Below are 11,870 nucleotides of genomic sequence, written 5' to 3'. Positions count from 1 at the left end.
CTACCTACCTGGGTTTGGGTTGGCGGTACCAGCTGCTGGCTCCTGGGCACCCAACCTCCATTTGCGACATAGGCGTTAATTATCATAGGGCTTGCTAGGAGAGGGCATAATTAAAGTGCACCTAACAGCAAATCTTTTTATTCGGCGAAATAAATCTACTTTCTTTCTAAACTGTTCCAGCGAAAAATTTTTTTGAATTGGTTGAATCCTCGACTTTCTATGCGCTCTTGAAGTTGGGACTGTGTTGTTGCACTACCGCGTTTTAGGAAGCCTGGGACGAGCGCTGGTTATGACGTCACGCCAGGGACCACGCGATATCGATTACGTCTCTTTTTCGGTTTATTTCTTTGCGATTTACTCCACATAGTCCGTTTCAGAACGTGTTCGTCTTCTTCTTTACGGTTATCAGAAGAGTCTAAGGAGCCCGAGGAGTTCAAAGATTCTGAGGAGATCGAGGAGGATTTAGAAGATTCGGATGACTCCGAAATGAATTACATCTTCGAAATCGAAATGGACGCTTATCGACAAGAAGCTTTAGCAAGCGCAAACTCATTTGATAACAGCGACCTCGAAGAAGACCTGTTTTAATACGGATGATCCGCGTGCCGACCCGGAATGAACAGCCAGATACGAAACACTTTATATTGTTTCATCAGCAATACTTCTTTTTCTAAACACTACAAGTGTTAAGCTTTCGAAAGAGACCAAAATGAAACCATTTGGACAGAAATTCACAGGTATATGAATTTTCGAGTGTGATAGTTCTGTTTGTTGTGAATAAATTTTGCGTTCGCGAGGTGCGGACACAAACAGCGCGCTTGGCGATTTCTTTTGCAATTTCCATTCTACTTCGCTAACACTGTTTGATTTGTATACTAGAACATTTCAGTTAATTGCTGGATGCCTTAATTTTACTGTGCGAAACGAATGGAAGTCAAAATAATTTTTCGAACTTATGAAGTATTAAGCTTCAGCGCTTGTCGAAATTCGCCCGCAGCGACATTTCCTCTGATGTTTTGGAGCTTAAAAACGTTTTTTCTTAATACTGCACATCAGCAATACATCCTTTTCTAAATACTGCAATTGTTAAGCTTTCGAAAGAGACCAAAATGAAACGATTTGGACACGAATTCGCAGATATGAATTTTCGAGTGTGATAGTTCTGTTTGATGTGAATTAATTTTGCGTTCGCGAGGGACGGACACAAAAAGCGCGCTCTGTGATTTCTTTTACAATTGCGATTCTACTTCGCTAAGACTGTTTGATCTGTATACTAGAACAGGTAAGTTATTTACCGGGTGATTTCTTTTTACTCGGCGAAAGGAATTGAAGTCAAAATAATACTTCAAAGTTACGAAGTCCCTAAGCGCTTTCGAAAAATTCGCCCGTTGTGACATTTCCTCTCGTGTTTACAAGGTTAAAAGCAGTTTTCTTTTATACATCGCATCAGGAATGTTCCTTTTTCTATCCAGTGCATGTCTTAAGCTTTCGAAAGAGACCAAAATGAAACCATTTGAACACGAATTCGCAGATATGAATTTTCGCGTGTGATAATTATGTTTCTTCTGAATTAATTTTGCTTTAGCGAGGCGCGGACACAAACAACGCGCTCGGCGATTTCTGTTATAATTCCGATTGTACTTCGCTAACACTGTTTGATCTGAAGACTACAACAATTTAGTTAATTGCTGGATGCTTTCTTTTTACTCTGCCAAGTGAATTGAAGCCAAAATAATTTTTCAAAGTTATGAAGTCTTTAAGCGCTTTCGAAAAATTCGCCCGCAGCGGCATTTCCTCTGATGTTTTGGAGCTTAAAAACGTTTTTTTTAATATATAGCCCATCAACAATATATCTTTTTCTAAACACTATAAGTGTCTTAAGACCTATAGAAACGAAAGTAATTATAAGACGAAAGGATCGAATGAAGGGAAGAAATTGGTTTCACAACATTGGAAAATATACAAAGAATCGAAGATTTTCTCACCTTCCTATTGCTTCGGTCAGACTGAGGCACATCGACTGGGACTCCAACGGCATGAATTGTTGGCCAGACAGTGAATCCCATCTCATCCTTTATTAAATGTGGCCAGGATGGTTTTACTTGGCCAGGTAAATCACCCCCCAGTGCGGACCTGTCTTGTGAAACAGTCCTTTTCAAAATGAGCGGAGCAAATGTGGGAATATTCCGTCGGTTCCCACTTCGCACGCTTGAGTTTTGCAAAATCTACCCATCGTTTCTGTCTCTTCAAGGGAACGGGACGATCGTCACCATAATATGGTAGTAAATGGAGACCTTTCCCCTTTTCTAGATTTGGTTCGTTACCACAGCCTCCAACAACACATCGGGAAGGCATATTAGGTCATGTAATTGCAAAACAGGAGTAGAAAGACTGGAAAGCGAACGATCCTTCGTCCGTGGCGTGACGTCACAGAGCAGCTCGATCCATTCCCCGCCAAAACACGGCCGCACAACAAAAATGGTGCGATTTTCAAACCTTCGCTGAAGCACCGAAAATCGAGGATTCAACCAAATCAAAAAAGTTTTTCGCTGGAACACTTTAGAAAGAAAGTAGATTTATTTCGTCGAATAAAAAAATCTACTGTTAGGTGCACTTTAACAATTTGGCCTAAGAATCCAAATTTGGCCTTTACACTGTAGCTAGATTGCAATGAACGTAGAGCTAGATTTCTAACTTAATAGGCAGTGAGTCTGTTTGCCAAAGCAGAGGTAATTTTGGTTCTGAGGCAAAATCATCACTATCACCCATTTTGCATTGAGCTCTAAATGAGTTGTTGTCTTGTCAGTATATTCACACATTCCATTCCATTGAATAGGCTTTTTGGTTTATGGAGCCCTCTTCCACTTTGCTGTGTGAAAAAAGAATTACCATTTGATGCCTTGAATTAGGTGTAGATTGCCAGGCTTGTAGTGTGCCTCAAATGCGGTAGCGGAAAGGCTGAGTATGTGTTGGGATCAATGATCTTCGGTTGGTTGACATTTTTCAGTGAAAATTCTTAAAGTGCATTCAGTATCGAATATGCCATTTTTTTAAACTTTTTGGATAAGAACAAAGAATGAACCTTCAAACAAAACACAGAATTTTAGGTACTTCATAGTCGTCACCCGCAATTGCAAGGATTGGAAATGAAGGCAATTACTTTGTCAACAAGCGCACTGAAACGCACCCATGCGTTACAGTGGCTACGCGACCTCTCGCCTTCAATAAATTCGGATAAACTTGCGTTTTGAAGGACGTCAATCAAAGAAAGCCGTTGAAATTAATTTGAATTCTGACAAGATTCCAAGACAACCCGGCAAGAAACTGAGAATTTTACTCGCTAAGAAAATTTAAAACTTTATTGAAATTGATTTCCAAGTCAGATCATGCGAAAAGAAAAGGTATTTTTGAATTAAAAATTAAAAATTGCACTGCACGTAACAATTTGCTATCTCGCACGCATCGCTGATTTTACAAATTATCACGTGCAGCAACTTGCACTAAATTTTTTCAGTCAAAAATACGGTATCCTCTAAACGATGCCCTTTCTTTTAGATAAACTGGCTTGGAAATCAACTTAGATAAAAAGGCAACAGGTCGCGTGTTATTGGTTACCGCTGTTACGTAATTTATTGACGTCACGCACTTTGAAACAGCCTCAAGTGGCCTAAATGAGGCAACCGGTGTGGATCGGACAGCTACTAAGTTCCCACTGCAACAGTTGAGTGGGAGGCCATGTATATACCCAACAAATTGTTGGCCTGTTAAGTATTATTTTGCCCCCTTTTTAACATAGATGTTGCAGCTTTTACGCGTGTTTAAAAAATGCATAATGCCAAAATTCGTTTGTAACCTGATATTAAACGTATTTGCACATTTGCAGGGTTGTCAATTGCACCACGGAATAAAAATAAAATGGACGTAAGTGTTATCCTGACCACTTTGTTTGTATAGTCATTTTGCTTCATTTCCAGATGTAGTTTAATGGGAAAGTATAACTTAACTAACTTACGATTGCTACATTATTATATAGCGAACTAGCCAACCACCCAATGCTATAAAATAGATGTTATGTACACGATAAAATTCTCGGAAAAAATGTCCGAGCCACCAGCAGGAATCGAACCCACGACCTTCCAGTTACTAGTCTGGATGCTCTAACCACTGAGCTATGGGTGTCTCAAGCATGTGACCTGTTCACCACATGAGTCCGCCCAGCGGTTAGAGCATCCAGACTAGTAACTGGAAGGTCGTGGGTTCGATTCCTGCTGGGGGTTCGGAATTTTTTTCCGAGAATTTCATCGTGTGCATAACATCTGACAATAAAAATCTGCGATAAAATATTGTAAACCATAGCACGACGTTTCGGCGTTTCCAGAACGTCATTACCAAGTGAAAGTAAAATAATGAAATCGAGTATATATAGTGAAGAGATGAATAAATTGAAAGTTAAACAAAGAGTTTGGCTCTAATGGAGTCGCTCTGGGTGTTTAAATTAGGTCTTATTGTTCTTATGTACAACATTGCATAAACAAGACAATCCCATTTCGTGCTGCACTTTTTGAGCAGATCACATGTGATTCCCCCGTTTTGTTTTTTTGTTTTTTTTTTTGTTTTTTTTTTTTGTGAGACCGGATGTGCCCTAAGAGGGTCACATAAGGATCATCCTGACCTATCGATTTTGTTCATCTTTTTCAACTAATATTGGCGGCAGCGATTCCAGCAAGAAAATGAAGACATGGCCTTGCAAAGAGCGTTGCAGCTTTCTATTGAGAAGCGGCAGGATAACGGTCGCAGTCGAGATCATAGCAATCACGAACAGCGACTTCAACAAGAAAAAGATGACGAAGACCTGGCAAGAGCGCTGCAGCTCTCTCTTGAGATATCTGAAGAGGATGCTCGTCGTCAAGATCGCAATTATCAAGGGCAGGCATTCCGTGCAGAAAAATTGATTGGCTTTTAGTTTTTAGATTCACTGTTGGGTCACTGGAAACAGACCAGTCAAATGTGACAGCATTGTAAAGACTATAAAAACTAGACTATAAAACTCATATCGTGTAATATAATAAAAAACGAAGGCCCTTAACATCATTTACCGAAAAATAATATATTGCAGACAAACATTTTCTTTTTTCAGAAGAAAAACTTGCAGCTACAGAGTGGTTGAGTTTTTACTGTAGTGGAGGTGATATCGTACCTCGAATGATTTATACTACAGCTGCATTTCCACTTAAATAAGAAGTTTGCGTCATCGTTCATCACCATAGCTGACAAATCAGCAAAATAAAATTCAGGGAACGAAAACTTTTGTGGAGCACGCTAATGTCGTATAAACATACTCGACCTTTTTCTTGCTTTGCTGAATATCTTTTTTCTTGCAAGAGGGGCCCAGGGCGGCAGAAAAAAAGGACCGTCGTCAGTTGAGAAATGGACAAAGAATTTAAATAAGAAGCTAAGACCTTATTTAATTTCCTCGTGCGGATGTTTTTTGTCTACTTTTCCCCCTGTTTTCGTCCAATTGTTTGTCGTACATGTGCGTAAATTTCCATCGACAATGTTATGAATTAATTGATTCATGCATTAAGCTGTGCGTATACCGAGTTGTATACAATGAACAGTGCAAAACACGTGTTTTCATCGTTGTGGCGGAATTTGTATTAGGAGTAAAGACGTAAGTATCACGCTATCGAGTGGTGTGTCAGGCGCACGTGATCAGGGTGCAGAGTTTTGCAAACTGTTTTGACGAGTAGCGAACAAACATACGCAAAATATTCACAGTGAAGTAAAACTTGCTGATGAAAAATCCGACAACGACCGTTGTGAGCGACTTCAACCAGGTTAAAAAAGTTAACACTTTGTTGTGATGTGAACAGGAAGGAAACTAGTATTTGCCCAAATATGACGCCGAGTGAAATCCGGTACCTGCGAGTAATCGATTACAAATTGCAGTGAAGCAACTGAAATGCTATACTATTTTGGGTCAGAAATCCTTCCGCACTGAAGGATTGTTTTGAATCATTGTTTGTAACTTCTTTCGTACAGAGGACGTCAAAACGTGATAAGGACATGAGGCACGCTACTGGACTGCAGCTAGTAGCGTACTTCTTTTTATCTTACCACGTTTTGGCGTCATCTGTGCGTTTTCAGAGTATGGACGCACGGCAAACTTGGGAAATTTAGAGAGCAGACAAGAAGCTAGCGTTTCGGTCAACTTGCTCTCGGCTGCACCTCGAGCAACTCTTACGTTTCTCGTGTGCTCTTCAAACGTTCCGCGTGCATCATATACGCACATTAAAACATGAATCAATTGTTTAATGACATTTCAAGGAATCTCGGAAAATCTTTGATTTTATTTGTTAGTTTAATTATTTCATTGGTGTTTCAACTTCGTGTCGCCTAATTCAATCCATCATCTACTAGTTCTCGACGGGATTAAACAAATTGGACTGCAAAAGCGTAGCCATCCGATTTTGTTTTCCATTCATTATTCTAATAATGACAATGACGGTAACGAATGTGTTTTGGGGTCGGTGGGTTGGGTCTGTCCATAACTTCACTTACAATAGGCCAAATGTGAGGCCCAAGTATTCTATATAGTGAGACCCCAGCTTGTTAGATTTCGCGTTCGTATAATAACGAACAACAGCAAAAACAAAGTTATCATATACCCCTCCTTTTCAGGAAGAGCTGGATGTTCTCTGAGTGCATGTATATTTTCAACAAAAGAATGCTGCAAGTTAGCTGGATTTATTTTATCGAAATTATACTTGTGCCTCAATTTTCTGCAGGAAATTCAAATGATGAATACTAGCAAGACAGTGAGTACATCGCTAAAGCGGATGGGTTATAAAGGTAAGTGTTAATATTCCACGATTCGTACGTTTTTGTTATCCAGTGATAAATCCAGTGAACTCTTTCCTACTACAAGAAATTCTTCCCAGAAAATTTTCTAAAATAAAGTCATGAAGATTAGTGGCGCTTGTACAAATATTAAAAAAAAAAAAAAAAAAGGTGGAAAGTCGACCTGGAAAAAATGCCTTTCCTCCACATCCTGGGTAGATATTTTTGTTCTGGCTAGCCCTAAATTTGATACCCTTTTTGACTGTGGGCACTAGAACTACGGACTACCAATTTCAATAAAAATTAAAATCTTTCCCCGAAAATCCTGGTCAGACGATAATGCCTTTGGGTTTGTTTACAAAGGTGATATGGGCATCATAAGGAATTTATGGCCTCACATTTTGTATTATCGACCTCTCTTATTAATTTCGTAAAGTTCAGGCCTTTCTCGAATTGTTTGGATCAACCCCGTTCTTTCATTTTGAGTACTTTCATTGGATTTTATGTCGTACAAGGGACTCTTTTTTTTATTTTACCCGACAGAACCCGATAACCGTGGGCAAGGACCATTGGCCATGCCGCTTTGTCTGCCAAATAATTATGAGTGGGACCCACAAACGAGAAAATGCAATAAAACAGGACCGAAACGCTCCTCGCTCTATGTAATCAAGGAAGCACTTGACGACCTCAGGAAGATTAAAGGTAAATTTAATTTGGTTCATGGTTCATTTGTTTCACACTATTTACACAACATTAACATAGAAAGAAAAGTATTTCAACAGATGATTACAAGATAAAAATAAATACAGTACAAATTATAAAATGTGTGTGGTGGTCAAAGTAGCAAAGGCTTTCTAGTTGACCACCATAATAGATAAAAGCTATAAACAGCTAAGCAGAATCATAGAGTTCATTCGTTTCGGGCTATTTTAGCTATTCTTATTCCGGTTTAGGAATAACAGAATATAAGGAATTTCAATTTCGAAAAGAACGCTTCTAAAATCTGGAAACGGAATACCCATGGTGGAGGTGACCTGAGAACTACTATGTTTGCGCACGCACTTGAGTGTCAGCGAACATGGCGGCTAAACACGGCTAAAAAGTGTTTGCCATAACTACCAGCTTTTTCGCCATGCCTTCGATTTGTCGGAACTTAGCGAAAATGAAGGAATTTTAATAAAGAAGATAAAGGAGAACGTTTTGTACTTTTAAGTGTTTTGCACAGTGCAAGGCGTCGCCGAAAATATGCTCGTATCCAAGGTTTCGTCGAGGAAGCCGTCTGACTTTATATCGCGAGTGATTTCCCAAAAGAACGCGTATTCTGTCTATTCCGAGTAAACCGTATTCGTTCCATTCTGTTCATTCTGCTATCGGAAGCAGAATGAACAGAATGATATTCCGTTCATTCCGAAAACGGAATAGCTCCCAAAAGAACACAAATACCTTCTATTTCGAGTATAATCTCGTGCCCAGATCTCACTCTCTTAATTGTGACATCCGGCCCTTCACCTGACCGTGGGACATATGGGTACGAGATTATTCCGAGTATTCCTATTCTGGAATAGTCCCAAAAGAACGCGCCCATAGTAACCACAACTAAACAACATCCCTCCTAACTTGTTTTGTTCACATGGGCATATAAAATCGCTCTAAGTAATGCAATGTATTCGTTCCTGTTATTGCATTACAACCAACCATAGAACTTTTCAGTCGCTGATTTAAGGAAGACATCGAATTGGGGTAAGAAAATCATTGACTCAAAAGTGTCGGTTCATGTGCCATTGTTTACCCCTTTCGCCTTAGCCGGTAGCTGAAATGAAAGAAGCATAACAGAAAGCATGCAACATAATGTCAGTGGTTATTTCTGTTTTTGTCGTGTAAACACATTATGTGAAGTTGGAGTGAATTTATGCGTGACTCTGAGAAATCATTTGTATAAATATTTGGCTAATATGAGACAGAATTATCAGTCGTGACGCGAACGACCAATTCTACTAATCTCTTTATGGAAAGCTTTATTGAGGTGTTTTGATACTTTTACTTTTAAACGCCTATAAAACAGTCTTCTCTGCGACTGATCGACCTGAAAGTTACCGATATCAGTTATATATTTTGGCTTTGGATTGAAGCTTGTAATGATCGATATTTAGTTATGCATTTTGTGCGATCCAGTGTAAGTTGCATGAGAAAAACAGGCACAAAATTCTTCAACAACGATAAATTTAATTTCAGAAACAAAAATACTTGTTCTGATGCAAGCCACTGACTTAAAAATTAAATAAGACTACCGTAGAGAAAAAAAAAATAACTTCAGGGCGCTTTTTTTTTTTTTTTTTTTTTTTACAACATTTCCAAGATATAATTGTTTATTTTTCGTTCTATTTACTTTTACTATGCAAACACCATGGTTTGAAGTGTTTTCGTGTTTCATTTAAATCAAGAAAATAGATCAATTTTTTTTTAATTTTGTATATTATGTTTGCCATATATTATAGTTCAAATTGTTGGTATTGTTTTGCTTTCGTTTTTTTTAAATTCCAACCTCACGAACTGAGAGTGTAATTTTCATTTTTTTTTTTACTTTATTTTAATGAGGATCAGGGAATACTACTTACAATAATGCAACTTTACAGAACAAATGAGTTACGATTTACTGCAGAATCTATTAATAGTACAACACTGACGGTACTAATAACACTTCTAATAAGTTTGTTAATTTACTTACATTTCCCGTGTTACATACTTTTTACACGAAAGTATATCACATCTTACAGTATTGCAAGTACGACAACGTATACGTATTTGATAATAACGGCTCTTTAGTGACAATTGATTAACATGTTTTTCTAATTGATATTTATTATATATTTGGTTGACGAAGTCGGAGAGGGTTATTGGTTTGTTATGGGGCTTACAAGGGAAAATATCAATTAAATGTCATAAATAATAGAGTATAGTTTAGTTTTGCTGTCAGGCGGCTATTAGTTGATGTTACAAATAAACCAAATAAAGATTCTTTTAACGAAGGAATCAAGTGGGAGTTATTCCCACAGTTGATCCACCTAAAAACACTTCCTTAAAGGATTGTGTAAATCGACAAGAAATGAAGGTGTCGTCAAAGGAATCTTCTTTTTCGCAATATAGACAAGTGCTGTCTTGTCTGATTCCAAAGTGAAATAGCACTTTTTTGTAATGGCAATCCAATGTACAAATTTGAGATCCAAACGAATGTCCTTTGCTTTAGCTTTATCTAAATTTAGCTCCAAACCTAAGACCTTCGACTCCTGATTGGAGCACTCCAATTTTTTTCGAGTATGCCTGCGTCACTTACTGAATAATACATCATTTTCATTTTTTGAAATGTTGCCTCAGCTTCTTTCTTTAGACAAAAGGTAGTCGGGGATAGCACTCAAAACTTGTTAAAATTTCAGGGGGTTGGTTTTGCAGCTGTATTTTCTTTGGAACTCTTTGTAATTAAGAAAGTATCCATCATCTTTAAGAGGTCCTTTAGTTGAGATCTTCCTTTCAAAAACCATTTTTATTTAAAGCCCTGGTTAAGCAGCGCTTGACAGTCGATGATAGTCAATACTATCATCCACTATAATCAACTTTCAAGCGGGTGGTCAAAAGGCTCGAAGAATCTCTCGTGATAGCTGACGATAGTTTGTAGGCACCTGCCGAGTGTAAACATCGTAAACAAAAATTCGCATGCATGAAATTTTCACGACAAAAGTTAGTAGCAGCCTGCTTCGTTTTCCTTCAGTTGTTGGAAGAACTAACGGAAAAATGAATATAGAGAGTGCTGGTGGAGAAAACAACTGACCGAAAAACTGTCGTCGACTATCATGCACGTGCCGGGTCAAACGGGAAAAACTATCATCAACTATCATGAAGAATTTGAACACGCTCAAAGTGAATGATAGTTGATGATAGTTGATGATAGCGCATGATAGTTGGTGGTCAAACGAGCGCGCGCGCTTTAACTACCATGGACTATCATCAACTATCATTGACTATCATGCGCCGTTTGACCAGGGCTTAAAGAATGGAATGATGTCCATCAATTAAAATTCTTTTTTGCTTTGAAACAGAATTAATTGTCTCCTGTTCATCTGCACGTTTGAGTTGGAATTTAATTTGAGTGGAGAAAGACAGTGTATCTCTATTGAAAATTGGTCGTTTTGAATAAAAATTCTAGTTTTCATTTTTATTCTTTTTTTATTCAGGTCCAGTGTGTGTGGTATCTGTAGCAGGCACATACAGAAAAGGGAAGTCTTTCGTGTTGGCCGAAGCTTTTGATCAACCGGAAATCTTTCCTCTAGGGCATGAAATGGTTGCTGAGACTATTGGAATCTGGTATTGGATTGTACCTGAAAAACAACAGGTTTGGAAATATTGAATTAAATCGCCAAGGTATGAAATAGTGAATCCAAGTACCTTTTATCGTCACACATTGTCTAATTTGCGGATAATCTCCTTTGAGCAATACCCCCACCATTTTAAACATTTGCATGTCAAACACCACAAGTCATTTTTTCTTCACTATTTAAATTAATTCATATTATATTTGTTGTCACATGTTATTACTAGGGCCCCTCTGGATAACAGCCATGTAGCTGAATGGGCCACCCTGGCTAAAAAAAGTTTACTTACTTACTTACCCTTGCTTTTTCTCGTTGTCCATGTAAAAGTTAAGAAAAGTATATTTATTAAACATATTTGAAGTAAGTTTTTCATAGTGATCCAATCATTTATCATATCTAATATGCAGTGTAGAAGGTTAAATGAAGTAACATAAAACGAATTGGTTTAAATAAAGCAACTTATCACAGTTAAAATAGCTGTAGTCTTGCTCAAAAACGCTTCTCAAAAATAATTGCAATTGTTGGTAAAATTGAGATTGGTCTATGCTAGAAACAGAGGCTCCAAACGAGAACATTGAAGCAAAATACTTCCAATGTTTTCCTCTATGTACTCAGATCGTTTGACAGTCTTTTAAAGGCATATTAAGCTGTTGTACTAGTATGATT

The 11,870-nt window shown here is 38.0% G+C and overlaps 1 protein-coding gene and 1 long non-coding RNA gene across 4 annotated transcripts in view; both read left to right on the top strand.

Annotated features, from left to right (window-relative positions):
* Nucleotides 1-5,108, top strand: part of LOC146456866 (uncharacterized) — a 48,935-nt gene extending 43,827 nt beyond the window's left edge. Inside the window, exons 3-4 of the long non-coding RNA XR_014858753.1 lie at nucleotides 3,884-3,921; nucleotides 4,715-5,108. This is a non-coding gene — a long non-coding RNA (uncharacterized LOC146456866). The remainder of the gene's footprint in view (nucleotides 1-3,883; nucleotides 3,922-4,714) is intronic.
* Nucleotides 1-11,870, top strand: part of LOC146456865 (guanylate-binding protein 6-like) — an 84,954-nt gene that overhangs the window by 61,652 nt on the left and 11,432 nt on the right. For 2 of the 3 annotated variants that reach the window (XM_085092862.1, XM_085092861.1), the window contains exons 3-4: nucleotides 7,384-7,542; nucleotides 11,067-11,224. In XM_085092862.1, coding sequence (XP_084948988.1) covers nucleotides 7,384-7,542; nucleotides 11,067-11,224 — 317 coding nt within the window. Of the gene's footprint in view, nucleotides 1-6,792; nucleotides 6,853-7,383; nucleotides 7,543-11,066; nucleotides 11,225-11,870 lie in introns of those variants that run through there. The other variant, XM_085092863.1, reaches the window with a different exon arrangement.

Source organism: Pavona decussata, unplaced genomic scaffold (genome assembly GCF_977016875.1).
Source record: "Pavona decussata unplaced genomic scaffold, jaPavDecu1.1 SCAFFOLD_254, whole genome shotgun sequence".
NCBI lineage: Eukaryota > Metazoa > Cnidaria > Anthozoa > Scleractinia > Agariciidae > Pavona > Pavona decussata.
Note: the sequence above shows the minus strand (reverse complement) of the source record. Positions and strands in the feature narration are given on the sequence as shown.